This window comes from Balaenoptera ricei, chromosome 4 (genome assembly GCF_028023285.1).
Source record: "Balaenoptera ricei isolate mBalRic1 chromosome 4, mBalRic1.hap2, whole genome shotgun sequence".
NCBI classification, from domain to species: Eukaryota; Metazoa; Chordata; class Mammalia; order Artiodactyla; family Balaenopteridae; genus Balaenoptera; species Balaenoptera ricei.
In genome coordinates this window covers 449,447-474,957 of record NC_082642.1, presented here as the reverse complement: position 1 = coordinate 474,957, position 25,511 = coordinate 449,447, and the positions used below count along the sequence as shown (strand labels likewise).

General features: G+C 33.9%; 1 protein-coding gene across 6 annotated transcripts in view; it reads left to right on the top strand.

Annotated features, from left to right (window-relative positions):
* Positions 1 to 25,511, top strand: part of RSRC1 (arginine and serine rich coiled-coil 1) — a 427,490-nt gene that overhangs the window by 254,829 nt on the left and 147,150 nt on the right. For all 6 annotated transcript variants that reach the window (XM_059921838.1, XM_059921836.1, XM_059921835.1 and 3 more), the window contains one exon: positions 6,900 to 6,951. In XM_059921838.1, the coding sequence (XP_059777821.1) occupies positions 6,900 to 6,951 (52 nt within the window). The remainder of the gene's footprint in view (positions 1 to 6,899; positions 6,952 to 25,511) is intronic.

The following is a 25,511-nucleotide window of genomic DNA, read 5'->3' as shown; positions in this document are numbered from 1 at the left end:
CATCTTCTTTATCCATTCATCTGTCGATGGACATTTAGGTTGCTTCCATGTCCTGGCTATTGTAAATAGAGCTTCAATGAACATGGTGGTACATGTCTCTTTTTGAATTATGGTTTTCTCAGGGTATATGCCCAGGAGTGGGATTGCTGGGTCATATGGTAGTTCTATTTTTAGTTTTTTAAGGAACCTCCATACTGTTCTCTATAGTGGCTCTATCAATTTACATTCCCACCAACAGTGCAAGAGGGTTCCCTATTCTCCACACCCTCTCCAGCATTTGTTGTTTGTAGATTTTCTGATGATGCCCATTCTAACTGGTGTGAGGTGATACCTCATTGTAGTTTTGATTTGCATTTCTCTAATGATTAGTGATGAGCATTCTTTAATGTGTGTGTTGGCTGTCTGTATATCTTCTTTGGAGGAATGTCTATTTAGGTCTTCTGCCCATTTTTGGATTGGGTTGTTTGTTTTTTTGATACTGAGCTGCAGGAGCTGCTTGTAAATTTTGGAGATTAGTCCTTTGTCAGTTGCTTCATTTGCAAATATTTTCTCCCATTCTAAGGGTTGTCTTTTCGTCTTGTTTATGGTTGCCTTTGCTGTGCAAAAGCTTTTAAGTTTCATTAGGTCTCATTTGTTTATTTTTGTTTTTATTTCCATTTCTCTAGGAGGTGGGTCAAAAAGGATCTTGCTATGATGTATGTCATAGAGTGTTCTGCCTGTGTTTTCCTCTAAGAGTTTGATAGTGTCTGCCCTTACACTTAGGTCTTTAATCCATTTTCAATTTATTTTTGTGCATGGTGTCAGGGAGTGTTCTAATTTCAAACTTTGACATGTACCTGTCCAATTTTCCCAGCACCACTTATTGAAGAGGCTGTCTTTTCTCCACTGTATATGCTTGCCTCCTTTATCAAAGATAAGGTGACCATATGTGTGTGGGTTTATCTCTGGGCTTTCTATCCTGTTCCATTGATCTATATTTCTGTTTTTGTGCCAGTACCATAGTGTCTTGCTTACTGTAGCCTTGTAGTAGAGTCTGAAGTCCTGGAGCCTGATTCCTCCAGCTCCGTTTTTCTTTCTCAAGATTGCTTTGGCTATTAGGGGTCTTTTCTGTTTCCATACAAATTGTAAAATTTTTTGTTCTAGTTCTGCGAAAAATGCCATTGGTAGTTTGACAGGGATTGCATTGAATCTGCACATTGCTTTGGGTAGTATAGTCATTTTCACAATGTTGTTTCTTCCAATCCAAGAACATGGTATATCTCTCCATCTCTTTGTATCGTCTTTAATTTCTGTCATCAGTGTCTTATAGTTTTCTGCATACAGGTCTTTTTTCTCCTTCGGTAGGTTTATTCCTAGGTATTTTATTCTTTTTGTTGCGGTGGTAAATGGGAGTGTTTCCTTAATTCCTCTTTCAGGTTTTTCATCATTGGTGTATAGGAATTCAAGAGATTTCTGTGCATTAATTTTGTATCTGGCTACTTTACCAAATTCATTGATTAGCTCTAGTAGTTTTCTGGTAGCATCTTTAGGATTCTCTATGTATAGTATCATGTCATCTTCAAACAGTGACAGCTTTACTTCTTCTTTTCCGATTTGGATTCCTTTTATTTCTTTTTCATCTCATTGCTGTGACTGAAACTTCCAAAACTATGTTGAATAATAGTGGTGAGCGTGGGCAACCTTGTCTTGTTCCTGATCTTAGTGGAAATGGTTTCAGTCGTTCACCATTGAGAACGATGTTGGCTGTGGGTTTGTCATATATGGCCTATATTATGTTGAGGTAAGTTCCCTCTATGCCTACTTTCTAGAGGATTTTTTATCATAAATGGATGTTGAATTTCGTTGAAAGCTTTTTCTGCATCTGTTGAGATGATCATATGGTTTTTATCCTTCAGTTTGTTAGTATGGTATATCACATTGATTGATTTGCGTATATTGAAGAATCCCTGCATTCCTGGGATAAACCCCACTTGATCATGGTGTAGATACTTGTGATGTGCTGTTGGATTCTGTTTTCTAGTATTTTGTTGAGGATTTTTGCATCTATGTTCATCAGTGATATTGGCCTGTAGTCTTCTTTTTTTGTAACATCTTTTTCTGGTTTTAGTATCAGGGTGATGGTGGCCTCGTAGAATGAGTTTGGGAGTGTTCCTCCCTCTGCTATATTTTGGAAGAGTTTGAGAAGGATAGGTGTTAGCTCTTCTCTAATTGTTTGATAGAATTCACCTGTGCAGCCATCTGGTCCTGGGCTTTTGTTTGTTGGAAGATTTTTAATCACAGTCTCAATTTCAGTGCTTGTGATTGGTCTGTTTATATTTTCTGTTTCTTCCTGGTTCAGTCTCAGAAGGTTGTGCTTTTCTAAGAATGTGTCCATTTCTTCCAGGTTGTCCATTTTACTTGCATATAGTTGCTTGTAGTAATCTCTCATGATCCTTTGTATTTCTGCAGTGTCAGTCGTTAACTTCTCCTTTTTCATTTCTGATTCTATTGATTTGAGTCTTCTCCCTTTTTTTCTTGATGAGTCTGGCTAATGGTTTATCAATTTTGTTTATCTTCTCAAAGAACCAGCTTTTAGTTTTATTGATATTTGCTCTTGTTTCCTTCATTTCTTTTTCATTTATTTCTGACCTGAACTTTATGATTTCTTTCCTTCTGCTAACTTTGGGGTTTTTTTTATTCTTCTTTCTCTAATTGCTTTAGGTGTAAGGTTAGGTTGTTTATTTGAGATTGTTTTTGTTTCTTGAGGTAGGATTGTAGTGCTATGAACTTTCCTCTTAGAACTGCTTTTGCTGTATCCCATAGGTTTTGTGTCATCATGTTTTCATTGTCATTTGTTTCTAGGTATTTTTTTATTTCCTCTTTGATTTCTTCAGCGATTTCTTGGTTATTAAGTAGTGTATTGTTTAGCCTCCATGTATTTGTATTTTTTACAGATTTTTTCCCGTAGGAATATTATTTTTTAATAGAATACAATTTTTTCTCCATAAGTTTGCTTCATACAATATAATTGTGACATTGTGTTCTTAAATATGTCCTCATTTATTAGTTCTTATTTTGAGAAATTGCTGTATTCCATGCATTTGTATTTGATGCTAGTTTCTTCTTTATTTCATAAAGTTTTTTTTTTCTGGCTCTGAATAACATTAGTACCATTTACCAGTTTTAGATGGAATTCATACCAATCCCTGGAGTCTAATACACTCTAAAATAGCTAAAGCATTAGAAATTTTGGCACTCAAGCCGCAAAGGTTTTTTCAATCAGCTTAGTATGATGATACCTAACTAAAAATGGATTAGTTGAAAAATGTTCTTTTAACTGTATATTCTGTTTCTTCTTTCTTCTTAATCTTTTCTAAAAAGTAACTATAACTGGCAATCAGAATGATGGCAACATAAATCAGGCTGCCTCCTCTCCATTTCCATCTCCAGCTTATCTACTTTTTCTGAGTCAAGAAGCTACTGATGCAAATAGGCAGGTGGGACCTGGAGGGTTTCAGCCAAGAGACGTGTTGTGATGCTTTCCCTCTCTGGGACAGACTCAAGGCTGAAACACTGTGGAGGAGCACTTGGAAAGAATTTGAAGGGCAAGTGACTGAGAGAAAAAGACTGCAACTGAGAATCCCATATCCATTCAAATTATTCACCAGTTGTGGCGAAAGAAAGATATTTGCAGGTGGGAAAAAAGTCAGAGAACATGTGTATCTGAATACCCTATCCAAGAAAAATGCTTGTGAAATGAATCAAATATTTTTAAGAGCAAAAATACTTATAAAAGACAAATTACTTTTAAAAGTCTGGCTAATCTAACAGTGTGTTTGTCCCCATAGTTGGAATTGATCCCTATATTTCACAAATAATTTAGGAAGTTATATTTGTATAGGCAAATGTACTATCTTGCATAGATTTTTTTTGAACAGAATCAAAAATCTGTCCGTATGCTTTTATATCTGTGAAGTTAATTGCTTTGAATTCATGAATATCCTAGTGATGTAGTTAGAAGAATCCTGAGATTTGGAGTCAGAAGGTCTTAATTTCAGCCTATCATTTACTAGTAAAGGCAAGTTAGTAAACTACTCTTATTCCCTGGTTTTCTTTACCTTTGAAATATGAATCCTGTATTATAGATAGTTAGAGGAATTAATAAAATATAAATATGTCTTAACAGGTGTTTTTATCGTAATCATCAACCATCAAGACTCTTCAGGGACGGTAATCACCATATTTTTAAGACATAGGTTTTAACTGGGGGAGAGAGGGAACTGCTATGGAGGGGGTTTTGTGGGTTAAGAGACTAACAATATTGTTAATATTTTACTGAATATGGGTACTCATCAGTTTGTATATTTGTTTTAAATATTTCTTATTTGGTAAAAATAATCTTTTCTTATGAAATACCTATTACTTTCCCGTGAAATATCTTAAGCAATAAAGTTTCTCACATTTTTCTATCAAACATCACTGCTTACTAGGATACTCTGAAATGTATACTTCATAATTCTGTGCTTGCTTGAGACCTGCTAGTCAGAACATTATTTCCTTCTTGCCATTCTAGTTATGCTATGTTGCACAAAGTATCAATATCATGTTTCTACTGTGTTTGTTAAGTAGATGGCAGAGATTACAGACTGTCTGTTTTGGGATTGAATCTGGCTCTGAGAAGTACTGTTTGTTCCACACAGTATTTGTCTTTATGGTGACTTAAAGTCTCAGGAAAAAAATCAAGAAGTTTTATAACCCTTGATTTGCATTTCTGCTGACAACAGTGAGTTGGTGCTGAGTACCAGCTGCTTTCTTTAGCTGGGCCATGGGCTCTACAGTTCTGCACACTCACTATGCTCCCTGATACTGATGTCAAATGTCATTTGCCTTTCATCATTATAAATGTTCATGTTAATTGCTTGGCAGTTTCCTTTATAACTGTTAGATCATATTCAGTAGATGTCACAGTCTTCTATTGATATTTTGCTATGATATTTTAATTTGATGTCACATTTTTAATATTGATAACTTTATAAAGCACACTTACATAAATTTTTTTCTACAAACATATGACATAAAATATTCTTTTTGTTTGTCAACTCCTCCTTCTCTCATATCCAATCAGCCCTTTCATGTTACCAATTAAATGTTTCTCAAATCTAGTTCTTCCTGTCCAACCTTACTGCTACTGCTCCTCCCCAGGCCCTCATCATCTCTCATCTAGAGTTCTTTAATTGCTCCCTAACTGAGCTCTTTGCCTTCTGTCACATTCTTTGCACTTCATCCTCAAGTATATTTCTAGAATGATGTGTCAGAGTGCAGATCTCATCTCGTCACCCCACTATTTCAAATTCTTCCAAGTCTCTCCATCTTATATGGCAGGGGTCAATAGTCTTTTCCTTAAAGATCTACATAATAAATATTTTAGACTTTGCTGGCCATGAGAGTTCTGCCACAAATAGTTGACTCTGCTGTTGTTGAGTTGAGCACAAAAGCAACCATGGACAATATATAAACCAATGGGCATGGCTGTGTTCCAATAAAACTTATTTACAAAACCAGGTTTAGGTCATAGTTTGTTAATCCCTCTTCTGTGGTATAAAAGGCTAGCCCTGTCTTCTTTCCTGTCTCATCTACCACTCTCCTATCCTGTTTCTTACAGTTTATTCAGAAATACCATTCAAATTCTTACACTTTTCTGAGCACAACATCTTCTTTCCATATCCAATTATGTAATTCTTTTCATTCAGGCTGTTTTTTCACAAATAGCAAAACATTCAAATATATCTTGTAAAATGTTAATTCTCAAATGATGGTATTATATATAAACATGAGATTATTTAGTCACTTACTGACATCTTAAGAAATGTAGGGCTTCCCTGGTGGCGCAGTGGTTGAGAATCTGCCTGCCAATGCAGGGGACACGGGTTCGAGCCCTGGTCTGGGAGGATCCCACATGCCGCGGAGCAACTAGGCCTGTGAGCCACAATTGCTGAGCCTGCGCGTCTGGAGCCTGTGCCCCGCAGCAGGAGAGGCCGCGATAGTGAGAGGCCCGCGCACCGCGATGAAGAGTGGCCCCCGCTTGCCACAACTAGAGAAAGCCCTCGCACAGAAACGAAGACCCAACACAGCCAAAAATAAATAAATAAATACATACATAATTAAAAAAAAAAAAAAAAGAAATGTAAAGTCTTAAGTATTAAAAACAGTTTTTAACAAGTCTTTCATAAAGATCATAACCTTGATACAATCCATCTTATAGTTTGGATACCATCAACATATTATCCAAAAATCTCAGAATAAGGTCACTGGTAGGAAAGTAGTTTCAGCATTATCAACTGTATTGAATCAAAGTTCATTGAGAGAATAATTTTAGGACAGTTAGTAGAAATTGAAAGCAGTAACTCACATTGTGTCCTATCTTTATCACAATTGCTCCTTTCAAATACCGTAAGGAAAGCAGAAAATATTTGGTTTTAGGATATGATTTGCCTGAGGTATTGGACTTTAAGTTGCTATTTAAATTCTAATAGGTCATTTTGCATGTTTCCATATTGAAAGAAACAACACAACTTGAGAGTATGTTGTTAAATGTGTGGGTTTTGCTTCCTTATTAAATTGCATGTATTTAGGCAGTTGCTGACTGGTACATGTTGGATAACAAAAGTTTTTCCAGTAAAAAAAAAAAAAAAGAAGAAGAACTTCATTCTTGCATCATAATAATGAAAAGTGTGATTTGATTACTAGGATGAGAGAGTAGATTGGTAGAGCTGCTGTGATGGAATTTTGTTAAGATGTGGGTGGATATTAATACTGATTATGACAAAGTTCTCTCAATTTTCTGATACTCACATAATAATGCATTAATTTAAAGCTCTGTTAAAACTACCTTGTAAGTGTCTTTTATGGTTGATTTTTAGCCCCCAGCTGAACAGGCCAAAGCAAGACTACAACTGGTTCTTGAAGCTGCTGGTAAGTGTTAATAATTAACTTTATTTAAATGAAAATATGTGAAATAAATCCTAGCATGCTTACAGATAGGTCAAAGAGCAAAACACCTATTTTCATAGAGCCTCACAAATTTATGAGATCTTTGTATGGCTGTATTTTACCTCACATATTTATTGCTATAGTATGATGTTAAAAGGTCATTCTTTATCTTCTTATTTATAAAACTGGCTTCGATTTTAGTTTTAATTTTGATGAAGTCCAGTTTATTGATTTTTGTCTTTTATGGACTGTGCTTTTAGTGGCATATTTAAGAAGAATTTTATACCTTTACATTTTATATTTGAGGCTGTGATCATTTTGATTTAATTTTTATATAAGGTGTGATTTTTAGATCAAGGTTTTGCTCTAAAGGAAATGAGATAAATGTTTAATAATTCTTCCAGTTACATTAGACTAACTCATTGGACTATTTGTCTGGATACCATCTAATCTTAAAAATCTGTATGTTTTAATATCTCAATTGCACAATAATTCTTTCTTTGATTTTAGATTATAATACCCAGATTCATGTACACATTAAATACTTTACTTTTTAAAAAATATAAGCGATCCATGTTATCTTTTCCAAGTACTGATATTTTACTCTGAATCTTAATGTGCTTTTTAAAAATATATGTTACATTCAACTAATAAGTTGTCAAGATCAAGCATGAGGTAGGGTTAGAATAATATTACCAAAGGAGTACATGTTTCTTAAAATTATTTACTTTTTAAAGATCTGTAAAGAGTTCATAATTTCCAACTGGAAAATGAGAATTCTATTTTGACATCAAAAGTAATTTCAGACTACCAAATGATAGTAGTTATATTTTTAATATTAATTGCAAAAATACATGTATGCATATTAATTCAAGGATTTCTTAGATTAGCTCCTTTAATTCCTACCCAACCTGTCTACAGTCTAAAGATTGGGAATACCAGTATAAATGATATACTAGCTTCATAAATCACTAATTGAAGTAACTTACCATATAAAAATTAATATTTTGACTGTGAATCTCTATACCACTTCATATTACTTTAAAAGTCATTTATCTTTATGTATTGATCTTACTCATTTTATCTTTAATTACATAGAAAACATGATATACTAAAATTTTGCTTACTGTTAGGTTTTTCAAATTTTGACTCTCCAATAAATATACTATAGGATAAAGCTAGTTAATACGATTCTTTGTTATTTATATAATATATATTCATTCTTTAGTGGCATTTTGCTTAGAAGAAATATTTCCAGGTTCATTACTTGAGTACTGACAAACTCTTGCTTTAAAGGAAAATATTTATGGTGCTTAGTCCAGAAAATATTTGTTTCTATTAATGCAACTATAAAGAATTGTATTTCATAGTTTTATACAGTTTTCTTTACCTTTAAAAAAATTTTTTTTAACATCTCTATTGGAGTATAATTGCTTTACAATGGTGTGTTAGTTTCTGCTTTATAACAAAGTGAATCAGATATACATATACATATATCCCCATATCTCCTCCCTCTTGCGTCTCCCTCCCACCTTCCCTATCCCACCCCTCTAGGCGGTCACAAAAAGCGTATTATAAAACAGATCTGACAGTGCAGACCTCAGTGTATAACTTGCTTATATTGGTTCCAGCTGTCATTCCTCATTTTTTAATTTAACATTCTAAATTCTATTAAGGATAAGTAGGGAGGTTCTGTGAATTTGACAAACATTCAAAATATTATGACAATTTTCAAATTAAAAAACTTAACATTGCCCCCCATAAGCAAAGGACAGACCTTAGCTAGATATAGGATTATTTATTTAATCATTTTCTTCTTATTGAACATTTACATTGTCTCTAGCTTTTCCCTCTTATCCATAATACTGTTATGCACATCCTGTTACAAATAATGTTTTTCATAGTTTAGCTTATTTTCTTGGAATTGATTACTATAGAAATGAGTTTATGAGATTAGAGGGTGCTAATATGTAGAGTGGCTTTTTATACATTCTTGCTAAATTGTTTTACAAAAGGATTGTGTTGTAACCATTGTCACTGGTTAAGAAACCATTTTAACCAGATTTTGTTTTTTGATGCCATTTCCATGACTATATTGCTTTATAACATGAAATAACATATTATACCCCTTTGAAAAACATACATTACTGTTATTAATGAGAACTTGTGGCCTTTGAGAGGAGAAGCAGATAGACGGATATAGGGGAGCACTAAGCAAATATAGAACTTATTGTCAAGGTTCTGGATCTCTGTTTCAGTGATGAATCAAGGTATTCATTGTATTATTAAAAATAAACAAACAAGCAAAATAAAGTAGGGGGGAATAAGAACTTGAGCTCAGTCTGGTAAGGCTCATGGATAAAGTCTAGCCTGGTCCTAAGACTGAGGTGGCTGGATAGGAAGGCCTGGTAGTTCCCATTCTGTCTCATTGGAGTTTACTTGAGTTCCCAGGGAAAACACCCTCAACTTTAGGGCCTTAAAATTGGGTATAGGGAAGAACTTAAGGCTGTATGCTAGATTCTTGAGCCAGGATTTATTTCAGCCTTATAGTTACCATAATCTGGTAGATAGGCTTCATATGTAGAAATCTTGCTGACTAGACTTAGTCTTTTACTCTAATTGTGGGTCCCAGAAGAAAGTTTTATATATAACCATTGCATTGTTATTGATTTATTAGTGAATGTTAATAATGGCCTTGGTTTGGAATTAAAATATATTTAATAACATTTGGCAATAATTACTAGCGGTATGATTTTGAAAGACATATGTATGAGTAAAATACATTAAGCAAAATGTAACCATGTACCTTGAATTTGAAGTCAGAGATTTTATTGTATTTGTTATGATCATATTTTGTATATACTAAACTGTTAACATTTTTATATTTTGCTATGCTAAATCTTCAGATTTAGATAGAATCTTCTTTCATGTTCATTGCCAAAATGCAATTGAAATGAAGTTTCATGTCTCTTGTTTAACTTTTAATTTGAAGGTGATGTGAAGTTAAGGTTACATCTAAGATGTTTTGTTTTTTTCCAAATGCAGGAGGATTCAAGCTTGTAAAACTATATAAATTTGTAAGATTGAATCTTTAAGTTATCAATATAACTTCAGATAATGATTTACTTTATGATATTGAGTAAATCCAATTAAAAATCCTCTTGGCCATGACTTCTTTCTTTTCATTTAAAAAATACTTTTACCATTATCACATTCATTAAGATTCAAAACCTTGAAATGTTTATCTTTGACTTCTTTATAGGCAGTCATTCACCTAGAATTAATGACTTATTTTGAAATATTTTTTATAGTTATCCCTCTATTATCTTTCCCACTGCCAACTCCTTAGTCTGGACACCAAACAATCCACCCAGAGGTTAATCCATTACCTCCTAGTTGGTCTTTTGCTTCAATTCTGTCTCTTCTCCCGAGAGAGGGTGGTGAATAGTGGAAGGGTTCTAAGCCTGCTTCCACTGCTCACTCATTCTGTGACCTTCAGTAGTTTGATGTTTATTGTTTAGCCAAAACGGTTTTTTTTTAAAATGGAATATGGCAGATGTGTGTATTTTCTAGTTTACTGTAGTTCTTTCCTTTTAAAAGTAATTTATTGAGGTGAAATTCACATAAGACAAAATAAAACATAACAGTTTAAAGTGACAATTCAGTGGCATTAAATACATCCACAAAGCTATATAACCACCACCTCTATCTAGTTTAAAAACATTTCCAAAGTAAAACCTATTACCTATTAGGCAATTTCTCTCCCCTCTCCTTACCCTCAGCTCCTGGCAACCACAACCATCAACCTGCCCTCTATCTCTATGGATTTATCTATTCTGCATATTTCATATAAATGGAATCATACAGTGTGTGACCTTGTGTGTCTAGCCTCTTTCATTTAGCATGTTTTGGAGGTATAGCCATGTTGTAGCCTGTGTCAGTATTTTATTCCTTTTTATGGCTGAATAATATTCCACTGAATGTGTGTGTGTGTATATATATATATATATGTGTGTGTGTTTACACACATGCCATTTGTTTATCCATTCATCTATTGATGGAAATTTGGGTTTTTTCCACCTTTTGGCTATTGTGAACAGTGTAGCTTTGAACATGCATATATATATATACTTGTTTGAGTAACCATTTGTAATTTTGAGGGGTATACACCTAGGAGTATAATTATGGAGTCATTTGGTAAATTCTTTGTTTAACTTTTTGTAAAACCACCAAACTTTTCCACAGCGGCTGAACCATATTACATTCCCACCAGCAGTATAAAATTATAGCCCCCTATTGTCTCAACTAGACCGTGTTGCATATTTAAGTTACCTATTTGACAGTATCAATATTTAGGTTTTGAGGATTTCCCTACACCATTATTTCCTAGTCTGTAGGGGGAGAAGATGATGATTACCTTATAGGATTGTTGTGAAGATAAATATTATAAGTGAAGTACCTAGCCCAGAGTCTGGCAGATGGTAGCCACCAGAAAATTATTTCCATATTGCTTCTGGTGAGTACCACTGCTAGATGATTCTTTCTCAGCCACCACTTGGTCATGCTGCTCCTTTGCTCAAAATTATTCACTGGCTCTAGATTGCTTACAAGATCAATTTTACACTTATGTGCTTAAGGTTCCAAGGTTTTGTATGGTGGATTCACAGACTTTTCTAACTTTTTTTCTTAGAATTCATTTTTATACTTCTTCTCGTTATTCTTTGAGTTACTCATGTTCTTTTCTACCTGGGAATTTTTGCTTGTGATTTTTTTCTCCTCTAGAAATGTCTTTCTCCTTCCCCTTTCTCTCTCTAAACACTTCAGTACGAATCTCAAATAACATTTCCACGTGATTTCTCTGACCATTACAGCATGTAATCTTTCTGTTCTCCTTTGAATTCTTTTTCTTTTTTTCTATGCACACCATTCATGTTGGTATTTACTCACATACTGCTGATATTAATATTTGTTTCATGAGTGTTGGACCTATTTTCCCAATGAAATAATAAATGTCTGAAGGTCAGGAACCATATCTAAAACTTCTGGATCTTTCCCAGGAGTTTTAACGGTGCCTGTAGTGAGTGTCACTATGCCAAATAGAATTCCAGCTATTAATCTTTGGTGAGTAAGTCACTGTGAAATAATATTCTGGGTAACTGAAAATTAAGCCTTTGGATGCTGGTGTGCTCATTTAAACCACTCTTTGGTGGATTTTAAATAAATATATTGAAAAGTTCCCTGGCTTCAGAAGTAGAAGATACATGGCAATAATCTAACTTTTAATCTTAAACTTGAAGGTAGTACATGACAAAAGAGATAACGAAATGTGATTATCACACAGGAGGAAGAAGGAAGATAATGAGTTTACTTAAAGACTCGTCTCCATCGCTTTTGCTGTCACTGTTGTTTGTCTTGTTAGCGTCATTCCACACATTAGTTGATTTTCCACAAAAACACAATGTCGGGCTTCCCTGGTGGCGCAGTGGTTGAGAATCTGCCTAACAATGCAGGGGACACGGGTTCGAGCCCTGGTCTGGGAAGATCCCACATGCCGCGGAGCAACTAGGCCCGTGAGCCACAGCTACTGAGCCTGCGCTCTAGAGCCTGTGCTCCGCAACGTGAGAGGCCGCGACAGTGAGAGGCCCACGCACCGCGATGAAGAGTGGCCCCCGCTCGCCGCAATTAGAGAAAGCCCTCGCACAGAAACGAAGACCCAACACAGCCAAAAATAAATATAAATAAATAAATTTATTTTTTTTAAAAAAACTATGCATTTAAAAACAAAAACAAAAAAACCCCACAATGTCATCTTATGCTCCATATGCTCATAGGTCTGAAGAAGAATTTAGAGGAGAGATTTTTCCAAAACATAAATATTTTTCATCACCATGAAAAAATGACACTTCTCACAACATAGTTTCAAGAGATAATTTTCTCTAAAAATCTCCTTAATATTTTACTTTTAATAGAATTATTGACACCTGCAACCTTTAAAATTATATCTCTAATGTTATAAGAGAAATAGAAGTTTTTTTAATGCATGTATGGTAAATCCCCTTTATCATAAAATTTCTGTGTAATATTTCATTTTCTAAATAATATCTACAGCACTTTTTATTGTGCTTTATAGTTTTCAAAGCATTTTCATAAATCTTTTATCATTTGACTCACATCCCTGCATGGAGAGCTAATTAACTCCATTTTACAAATATCCCGAAAGCTTAAATGACTTGTAAAAGATCACATACCTAGTAAGTGGGAAAACCAGGGCTCAAATCCAATGATTTCTGACTCCTGAGCTATTTCTATTCATAGGTTAAATCCCTGAGTTACGTTGAGCAGAAAGAAGGGTGATAGAAAACATTACCAAATACGTATCTTGTTTTGTTAGGCATAATGCTACAATTACCTTATAATAAAATAATTTCTATCCTCAAGCAAGCCTTTGATTCTGAAATGAGTTGTTTTTAATTGATAATACAAAAGGATTAATGTTTTATTCAGAATAAAAGTTCTTTTCCTTAACTATTAGGGTGCTCATAGTAGCTATATTTCTGAGAACTTTGAAAAATCTAGGGTAATGTTCTGTGATTACCAGTGTTTTCATCTTCACCCTAACTATGGACATGCATTTCAGTGACCCTTGCTGGGATAGAAGCTAATTAAGTATTGTAAAACACAGAAGAGTTACACACGTAAGAACACTATATCGAGGAAAGAAGCTGTTTTTGGGAATAAGCCATAAGTGCCTCACTCCATCCCAATTATTCTGCAGCATGTTAAACTTGAATTTTCTTCTCTTAGTTACCCATTAAGTACCTGGAAGCCAAGTCCTAACCCTTTCTCTTCATAGCCATCTAATCTTGTAAGTCCCAGTACTTCTCTGAAGTCCAGTCTAGCTTTAAATATTTGTAGTTCTGAGAATTACAAATGGAATTGCCATGATAATGTTGTACTGTTTCTGGGGAACATAGAAAGCCATTCTGCAACCCTGATTTAACATCGACAGAGGTTTTGCTTCTGACCACTGATCCCTGGCTCCAAGAAGTAGGTTGATTTATTGTGAGAGAGGCTTTCATGTAGGGCAAACCTAAAAAAACATAGCAAGTGATTAAAAAGTTAACTTCTATTTCATATAAATAAATAGTTTTCAGACTTCTTTTTTTCCCCATGTAGACTTCTGCTTGATTGCTTGTTGGTTAGTCTAGATTCACATCCGGCTTCGTTCACTAACTTTGTGAGCTTGAGCAGGTCACTTCCCCTTTGCTCTTCTTTAGTTTCCTCATCTATAAAATGGAGATACTAATAGTACATAACTAATGGGGTTGTTATGGACTTTAAGTGCGTTAACATTTGTAAAACACTTAGAATAGTACCTGGTACATAGTAAGCATTCAGTAAATGTTTGCAATTAGTATGAAAAGCAATAGAGTATGGTGGTCAAGTTCTGAAGTCAGATGGCCTGGGTGCTATTCCCAGATCCATTATTTACTGACAAAACCATGGGAAAATTGTTAAACCTTGCTCAACCTCAGTTTTTCCATTTATGAAATGGGAATGAGAATATATACCTTTAGAGTTTTAATGAAAACTAAATAAATTAACGTAATAAAGTTTTTAGAGCAGCACCTAACATATAACTGAGCGTTCTATAAACATTAGCCAGGAGGAATGGAAGTAGTTTTTTATGGCATCACCAGAGTGGCTTTATGGGGTAATTAAAGAAGAGATATTGAGCCAAACATCCTCCTCATACCACCATACATATACAGTTAAAAGAAGTTATCAAGAATTAAGAATTCTTGTGCTTTTTAAAAGAAACAAATGTATACAACCTTAAATAGTTTCATTGACTTGGGCATTGGTTAAAACCTTTTTTTCATCGAATGTGGTTTCTGCAAAACCACATTTCTTCAGAAATTCTACATAAAATTTAATACCTTTAATGCAAAATCAAATTGATAATGTTAATTTAACTCCCAGTGTCCAATAATGAGCATGATTTTGCACTTTGTGTTAATCCAAAAAGATATACTAGTGCTTCCTAAAGAGAACTATTAAGTAAATTACTTTCAGAAAATATAAGTTATTTGTTTTAGCATCAGTTACACATTTATATTTGAATGACTATTATTTATCCCCAATAATATTTAGTAAGAAGAAAGCTATCAGTTAGAGTCTAACAATATCACAGCAACTTGCCATGTTTGAGCAGATGTTAAGCAGACAGTAGTTGAATGTTAATTTTGAGAGGGTGGTATGTTTAAGCCTAGCTGAAGTATGTTGCATGTGGGCTTTCTAGACTTGAGTACAATGCTGGCTCTCTGGGGAGAATTTTAAAGCTAAACCTCTTTCTTTTGGGTCCTCTATATGGACTCTCTCAAGTCAGTATAAAGCAGATCATCCCTAGGCTAAAGCCCTTCAGCTTTTGTTATTGGGCTCTGTAGACCTGTAATTAGGCCTCCTGGCAGGCCTTGCAGGCCAGTTAATGGTCATATGGAGTTTCTGTGAGGCAGACTGGCTTTGTATAAATCCTGGGTAGGAATATGTTTATGGGTCACTTCCTGCCAGGACCATGCTTTGTCCTTATGCCCTGCGGGCTGACAGGGAGCAGGTTCCCTTGACCATGGACTGTTCAGTTTGCAACTCAAAATCTACTCCGCTAATCCCCAGTGTAAACAGAGGATTTAGAAGGGCTTCTGTCACTTACAGTTGCCAATTCACTTGGGTGTCTGTGAATTTATTTTTCCCCAGAATTCATTATTGAAAGACTGACAAATGTATAAGATTTGGATGTTTGCTTTATCAAGTATGCAGTTTCTTTTTCAGTGGTTTTAGAATCATTGTAAATAATTTATCTAACACAGAATTATGTAATGAAGTTTTTTTAAATTAAGCACCCTTTAATATTTAATTTAAGCCATTAAAAAATTTGGAATAACAGCCACCCTTTTCCTATAAGGGAAATTATAGGTCTGGTTTTATGATAAGAGTAAATAACATTATGTGCAGAAATTTACCAAAAAGTGATTAATACAGATTTCAGATAAGTCAAAGAAATAATTAATTCAAAACTCTTCTATACTATACATTTTATGTTAAGTAAAAATTCCATTTTAGTTCCATTTAAGTTCCATGTATAACTGAGAGCTTTTGAAAGGAGGAATATCAGATCAGTATATAAAATGCTCAATAAGTATGTATTTCATGAAGTATTTAAAATAATAAGAGTACCATTTATTGAGCATCTACTATGTGGCAAGCATGTTTATACATTTTCACATATTATAAATATTTTTAATGTATGGTCCATGTTTCCTAGCCAAGCAAAATGTTTGGATTTAAGAAAGTCATAATTGAGATTTCTTTTGTTTTTCCACTTTACTTAATCTTTTATTTCATTTTTTTTTTTCTGTTTGCTTGAATTATATGAAGATTTGATTCTAAAATGTGTAAGTTCTGATTGTGATCTGAAAAGAACTGTCACCTGTCTTCCTGTGAGCCAGTTTTTCTTTTAGGGGGAAATCAAATGATGAATACTTTCCCAGGTCTCATCTAGTAAATCAGTGCTCAGTATTTTGCATTTTGTGATGTAAAAATGGTTCATGACAGATGTGGCTGAAAAGACCACATACGTAGACTGTATGATTTTAGTCTGGTGGAACTAATAGGATCACTCATTACATTTTAGACCCTGGGGTTTCTTTTTTCTTTCATTAAAAAAAAAAAAAAAAAACCTGTTTAAATAGAGTGGTCCTTTTTGTGTGTGAGTACAGCATCTTCCCTTAAATTTACAAAGAGTTGATGGTAACAAATCAACAAATAACTCTCTTCCAAAAAATTCTTTTAATAATATTTATTTAATGTTAACTGTTATTTTTAATTGCATATCATCCCATAAAAATTAAGATTTTGTTCTATTTTTATAAAGGATTTCTTTGAATTTTATATAGCAAAACTAAAAAATTCATTCCTTAGAGAATCCAAGACCTGTGAATTAAACAGTCATATATTAGAAATAAATTTTGCAAATATTGAAATAATTAATGACAACAAAAAGATATTATACGGTAGGAATTCTTGGTGTTCATTTACAACTGGGAGAATCATAGCATAGTCTGCTTTTCTTTTTAGTGTACACAGTAAGTATATTTACTGAAGTAGAAATATATTTGTGATCTATTTTGGAATTCAAAAAATGGTGGCTCCTGAACAATGTAAAGGATCTGATCTTATTTTAAGTTTGACCAAAAATTCATGTTTACATTGAAAAATACCCTGTGTGATTTATATCAAAATGCTAATAGCGGTTATTGTTTCTGCGTGGTGAGATTTCAGGTTTTTTTAAAAAAAATTTTGGCTTGTCTTCATTTTCCAATTGTTTTGAAGTTATGAAGAGAACCTAAAGAGATATAGAAAAGTTTTAATTTAAACACGATAAAATTCCCCAACAATTAGTATGAAATTTGTTAAGTTGTGACAAATGTATACAGTTGTGTAACTACCACCAAAATTTTTGATAAAGGACATTTATATTTCTCCAAAAAGTTCCTTTTACTCCTTTGAAGTCAATTCTCTCCCCTTGGACCTTAGCAACCACTAATCTGCTTTATGTCACTATGGTTTTGTTGTTTTCGAAATGCCATGTGAATGGAATCATACGGTGTGTAGACTTTTGTGTCAGGAGTCTTTCACTTGGCATAATGCTTTTTAGATTTGCACACATTGTTGTGAGCATCAGTTCTTTTTATTGCTGAGTAGTATTCCACTGTATATCTATACCAGTTTGTTTATTTGTTCAACACTTGGTGGACAGGTGGGTTGTTTCCAGTTTATGGTTTTTGCGAGTAAAACTTATATGAACATTTGAGTACAAGTTTGTGTGAACACATAGTTTCATTTCTCTTGAGTAAATACTTAGGAACGGGATTCCTTGGTTATATAGTAAGTATAGGCTTAACTTTAATCCCAAACGGTTTTCCAAAGTGCTGTACCATTCTGTGTTTCCACAGAAAATTATGGAAGTCTCATTTGTTCCCCATCCTTGGCATCACTTTGATGTTGTTGGTTTTTTTCTAATTTCAGCCATTCTGTTAAATGTGTTGCGTTTCATTCGACTTTAATGTGCATTCCTGTGATGACTAATGAGGTTGGGCATCTTTCATGAAATCATTTGTCACCTGTATACTTTTGTGAAGTATCTGCTCATATCTGTTGCCCATTTTTAAAAGGAATTGTTCGTATTATTGACTTGTAGAGTTATTTATATATTCTGAATACAAGTCAGATGTATAGTTTATAAATATTTTTTCCTTGTCTATGCCTTGGCTATTTTCTAAACAATATTTTTGTTTTTTTTTAAATAAAGATTTACAAATAGTAAAATATACCCTTTTTAGGGACAGTTCTTTGGTTTTTGACAAATGCAAACAGTTGTATAACAGCACCCAGAATCAAGATGTTGAACAATTCTATCATCTCTTAAAATATCCCCATTCCCCTTTGTTGTGAACCCCTCCCCCTGGCTAGCTCCTGGAAGCTGATCTGTTTTTTGTCCCTACAGTCTTGACTTTTCTAATATGTCATATAAATGTAATAGTGTAATAAGTAGCTTTTTGAGTTTGGTTTCTTTGACCTAGCATAATGCTTTTAAGATTTATCCATGCTGTGGCATATATCAGTAGTTTATTCCTTTTTTTATTACTGCATAGTATTCCATTGTATGGGTTAATTAATTGAAGGATGTTTAGGTTCTTTCCAGTTTTGGACAATTATGAATTAAACCATTACAACATTTTCAAATAGGATTTTGTGTGAACATAAGTTTTTGTTTCATTTGGGTAAATACTCAAGACTGGGATTGCTGGATAATTTGATAATTTTATGTTTAACTTTATGAGAGACTACAAATTGTTTTCCAAGTGGCTGGACCATTTTGCACTTAGGAAGCAATGTGTGAGAAATCCAGTTGTTCCACATCCTTGTCAGTATTTGGTATTATTAGTTTTGGTGTTTAGAGATGTCTCTTTGTGGTTTTAATCTGAATATCCCTCATGATGAATGTTGTTGAGTGTCTCTTCATGTGCTTATTTGCCATCGTAGGTCCTCTTTTCCCTTTTAAAAAATTGAGTTATTTGTTTTTCAGTTGCTGAGTTTTGAGAATTAGGTAAATTCCTGATAAAATTTCTTTATCAGATATGTCATTTGCACATATTTTTCACATTCTCTTACTAGTGTCTTTTGGAGGGTAGAAGTTCTTAATGTGTTGAAGTCCAATTTATCAGTTTTTTCTTTTATGTATTGTGCTTTTAGTGTCATATCTAAGAAATTTTTGCCTAACCAAAGAACAAAGATTTGCTTTTATGTTTTCTTCTAGAATTTTCATAGTTTAGATTTTACATTTAGATCTATAATACATTTTAGATTAATTTTTGTATTAATAGAAGTATGGGTTGAGGTTCTTTTCTTTGTATATGGATATCTAACGGTACCAGTAACATTTGTTGAAAAGATAGTTTCCCTCCACTGAATTGTCTTTGTACCTTTGTAAAGTATGAATTGACCACATATGACTAGATCTGTTTTGGAGTCTCTATTCTATTCCATTGATCTATATGTCTATCCATCCTTTTGCCATTACCATATTCTCATGATTACTGTAACTCTGTGGTAAGCCTTGAAATGTGGACTTCACATCAGTTTGGAGAGAATTGACATCTTAACAGTATTGAATCTTCCACCCATGAAAATAGTATAGTTCTCTACCTCCAGTTCTTTGATTTCTTTCATCAGAGTTTTGTAGTTTTTGGCGTATAGATCTTGTATGTATTCTGTTAGATTTATTCCTAAAGCATTTTATGTTTTGGGGTGCCATTGTGAACATAAGATTTTTTAAGTTTCAATTTCCAGTTGTTCATGGATAGTATATAAAATACAGTTCCATTTTGAGTATTAAATTTATATCCTATAATTTTGTTGAACTCAGAGGTTTTTTTTAATATTCTTTAAATTTTCTACATGGACAATCATGTCATCTATGAATAGAGCAAGTTATTTTTTCCTTTCATATCTGAGTGCCTTTTCTTTCTTATTCTTGATTTATTATTTTAGCTAGAACCTCCAAGCACAATTTTGAATAGAAGTGGTGAGAGTGGCTATCCTTCATTTGCTCCTGATCTTAGTTTAGGTAGAGAGTATTCAGTCTTTTACCATCAAGCAAGATGTTAACTGTAGAATAGATGCCCTTTTTAGGTTGAGGAATTTTTCTTCTATTCCTAGTTTGCTTTGAGTTTTTATCGGGAATGAGTGTTTAATTTTGTCACATGCCTTTTCTGCATTTATTGAGATGATCATATGTGTTTCCTTTCTTAGTATTGATATGTTGAATTTCATTGGTTGATTTTAAATGTTAAACAGATCTTATTTAGATTCCTGGGAGAAACACCACTTGGACATGATGTACTTCTTTTTATATACTATACTGTTGTATTAGATTTTCTGAAATTTTATATTGTATATATTATAGCTTGTATTCATAGCAATTATAAATACTTCATTAGAATTATTTACATGCATGATTCCTTCAGTTAAGTGATAAGCCCCTCTAGGTAAGGACTGTCAACTTTGTATTTTCCAGTAACTAACGCAATACCCTGGTGTTAGAAGCCTTTGTTTGTTAATAGTTGGTTGGATGAATGAATGATGTCACTGGTAGCATGAGTAGATGTGCATTTATATGCCATTGAAGTTAAATCTTAAACTGGGAGTTAAAAATAAGCTTGGATTCTTTTTCTTCCAGGAAGTGGTATGTTGTTACATAGTAATTTCTCTAATATTTTCCAGTAAGCAGTGCTCTTTGCTCATTGTTTGCCATTGTTCTGGGAACAATAGTAGAGGATATATCTCTAACACTTTATGGTTACCATTTCCATGTTCTTATAAGAAAACACTGAAGCAACATCATTGTATGCACATAGATAATACTGTTTCATGCCTTGTGAATATAGGGGAAATAGGTTGGTTATCACAGTACTCAAGTGGATTGGGTATTTTACTCTTTGGTTGTGAATGAGTGGGGATACATATTATCTGTACAGCTCATCTCAATTGCTCCTATTTGTATGTGATGCAATTCACAAAATATCCCGAACCATTGAGGTTGACTTTTCATATGGCGCTATCATTTAACTTAGAATTTGTAGCTGAGTAGATTTACACAAGAAGAGAGATAGTGTGACAAAAGAAAATGGGAGGAGAGGAGAGAAAATCTGGGATATCCTGCTGTGTTTTTTCTCCCTATCCCTCATCCATAAATCAGAAAGGAAAACTCATCTCCAGATAGCTGAACCTGTGGTTTTTAACCAAGTAAAATATACAAATTTTCCTCTATAGCAAATCCTGATATAGAAAGGATTAATCAGACTTTGATGGGAAATTTATACCATGCAAAATCTTCCAGGCTAGTGTTGGAGAGAAAGAAAACTTTCCTTTACCCTCTTAGGTTCTTCTGTCTGGTCTAAGAATTAACTTGAAATGAGGCACATTTTAAAATTTCGTTTGTACGAGAAGGTCAGAGACCCCACATACACGAGAGGTTCAAAGACAGAAAGGTAAAAGGCATATGTGCCGTACTGAGTTAAGGAATGGGTTAGGGGCCTGAAGCGTCCAAGCATAGGAGGGTCATTCACAGGACAATAAGAAGATGAGCAGATATTTGGTAATGAAATGTTTGCCCTGCCATATAGATGGCACCACTTAGATAAAATTTATCTCCTATAGCAACTCTTTTCTGGGAAAAATCCCCAATTTATATTCTTCTAGGTATTTAAGGGAGGGGCAGTAGTTTCTCCTGAACTCACAGGGCCTTGACTGCCTTTAGCTCAAAGTAATCCTCATGTAAAAGGGGAGGCTAATTCTGAACCACTACACTAGCTTTCCCTACTTCTATGTAATACATCATCTAAACAAAATTTAATCAAATATTATCTAAATGAAAAACCATACATGTCTAATGTTTTCAGAAAATTTTTTGGTTAGTATGCCAATATTATATATATATATTACATATGCTCATAAAGGATAATTTTCAGTTTTTTTTTTTTTTTTAAAGTTTACTACTTTTTTTTTTTTTTAAAGAAATTCACGTTCTTTTATTTATTTATTTATTTATTTATGACTGTGTTGAGTCTTCGTTTCTGTGCGAGGGCTTTCTCTAGTTGCGGCAAGTGGGGACCACTCTTCATCGCGGTGCGCGGGCCTCTCACCGTCGCGGCCTCTCTTGCTGCGGAGCACAGGCTCCAGACGCGCAGGCTCAGTAATTGTGGCTCACGGGCCCAGTCGCTCCGCGGCACGTGGGATCCTCCCAGACCAGGGCTCGAACCCGTGTCCCCTGCATTGGCAGGCAGATTCTCAACCACTGCGCCACCAGGGAAGCCCAATTTTCAGTTTTGAATTAAAATTAGGGAACTTGAATGTAATTAATACTTTTAAAATTAAATACTTTGTATGTAGTGGTTCCTAAGGCACTTCCTGGAAGGAATATGAATCCCTTATAATTCTTGATGTGACAGTAGTAGCTCCATTTAAGTGTACTTTTCATTGGTTCAGAGTTATTCCACATGGGGTGGTTAATTTCTTCTGTTAGGACTCTCTTAAGTAATACTTGAAATGGTCATAATTTCTCAGTTTTGCATAGTGATCTTGAAAGATTGCTAAGGCAGTCTTGTGATTTTTAGAATTGTTTTAAAAGATGACTTGTTTATTATTGTCATGCTAAAGATTTCTGAAAATGTTAATCAAAGACCTTGAAAAGTAAATAGGGCTTAGCAAATCACTATTGATTAGATGAAAGAATTTTTGTATATATGGAAACAATTGTTGGATTTTTTTTTTACCTTTTAAAATTGGGTAAGGGACTTCCCTGGTGGCGCAGTGGTTAAGTATCCCCCTGCCAATGCAGGGGACACGGGTTTGAGCCCTGGTCCGGGAAGATCCCACATGCTGGGGAGCAACTAAGCCCATGCGCCACAACTACTGAGCCTGCACTCTAGGGCCCACGAGCCACAACTGTTGAGCCCGCGTGCCACAACTACTGAAGCCCACGCGCCTAGAGCCCGTGCTCCGCAACGAGAGAAGCCACCGCAATGAGAAGCCCGTGCACCACAACGAAGAGTAGCCCCCGCTCGCTGCAACTAGAGAAAGCCCGCGCGCAGCAACAAAAACCCAACACAGCCAATAAATAAATATGTAAATAAAATAAAATTACAAAAAAAATAAAATAAAATAAAATTGGGTAAAACTATTGGATAATATTCATTTAGGAAGGCAAGCACATTTATAAATATATCTTGCTATAAATATTTATAAATACATTTTATAAAATATGAATTAAAATTACTTATAGGAAGATATCTAAAAGCATAATGAGGTGTAAATATTTTTCATAATGTGGGTTTGAGCATTGCATATTTTGCCTAAGCCTGTCTTCATTTTCTCAAATTTTATTTTCTATTACCTCCTCACTTTGCAAGAGATTTTTATGGTACTTAAATGTACTGTGTAATTTACTTTTAGAAGAGACACTTATACATTTGAATTCAACAATTTTTTTGTATGCCAGGTATTGTTTTAGCACTAGGGATCAGGTGATCCTTCCCCCAGGTACATAGTTTGTGCCCAATAAATTTTTGTTGGTCAAATGTATGAATAAATAATTGGCTTTAGTTCAGTGTTTCTCATTGCACTGTAGCTACTAAAAAGCTAGTCTTTTCAAATATACATATTATTGATTCAGAACTGATTGAACCCTCTTTAGCTTATGGAAGGTATAATTATCTACATTATATTTTTAAAATATGATTTCACTTCTTTTTAAGTTGAATATCATAAATTTCAAACATGTGAAATATCATGCCCTTGAAATGATAGCACAGACATTTGTGCTGCTTTGTAATTGACTTTTCTGATTTTATGATGTGATAACTGTTCCCAGAATACAAAGCATTTTTGCATGTTATTCCATGTTATTTTATTAACCTCTTCTGACCTGAGCTGCAAGTTGCATTTTTATCTTTAGATATATTGTTGTGTATATAATCTATATCATTTTAGAGATTTTTAAAAAGTCAACTTGATGGGTATTTTACTAGAAAAGTTGATGGGTATTTTACTAGAAAAGTTGTAGAAAAGTTGTGGGAAAAGTTGTAGGAAAATATCACCTTAAAGCCTTAAAATTTCAGACACCTGTAGAATATGTAATGCTTGTATTTGGTAAAAGAATATAAAGGTTGCTTATTTTAGAATTACTGCCGTCAAACTTAGTAGCATTTATATTCTAAAATTGTTTTTTTTCCCTCCTCTTAATATAGTATCATTTCACTCTTAATTGGAGATTAAATTTTACTCTGTATATAGGAAACCTTTAATAACCAATTCAGATAAGAAATGCTTGAGATGGATGTCGTGAAAATGGTGAAGTGTTTTCAGGTTAAATATGTCTATGGAATTAGAAAATGTAACGAGCTGTTTGGATCACCCCTTGCCCCCAGCTTTATTTGCTGTAACTGACATATAACATTCTGTAAGTTTAAGGTGTACAACATGCTGATTTGATACACATATATTATGAAATGATTACCACAATTGAGGTAATTTATACCTTCAGCACCTCATATAATTAGCCATTTTCTGTGTGTGTGTGCAGTGAGAACATTTAAGATCTATTTTTTAGCAAATTTCAAGTCCATAATACAGTATTGTTAACTATAGTTACTATGCTGTATATTTCCCAGAACTTACTCATCTTATTAACTAGAAATTTGTACCCTTTGATCAACATCTCCCATTTATCACACTCCCCAGCCCCTGGAAACCACTATTCCACTCTCTGTGTCTATGAGTTCAGCCTTTTTAGTTTCCATATACAAGTGACATCATACAGTATTTGCCTTTCTCTGTCTGACATATTTCACGCAGCATAATGGCCTCAAGATCGATCCATGTTGTCACAAATGGCAAGAATTACTTCTTTCTCGACAGATAGGATTAACAAAAACAAACAAACAAAACAGCTAATACTAAACTTTCATTGGGTTATTTGTATGGAAATATGTTAATATAAATGTTTCAGACATTACATGAAATTTGTAAAAATATTTGTATTTGTATGGAAATATATATGGAAATATGTTAATATAAATGTTTCAGACATTACATGAAATTTCTAAAAATCTTAAAAAAAAAAAAAGAATTACTTCTTTCTCGTGGCTGAATAATATTCCATTGCATACATTTATCACATCATCTTTATCCATTTATCCATAGATGGACACTTAGGTTGTTTCCGTATCTTGGCTATTATGAATAATGCTGTGATGAACTTGGAAGAGCAGATATCTCTTTGAGATTCTGATTTCATGTCCTTTGGGCATATACCCAGAAGTGGGATTGTTGGATCATATGGTGGTCCTGTTTTTAATTTTTTGAGGAACCTCCATACTGTTTTCCATAGTGGTTGTACCAGTTTACATTCCTACAAATAGTGT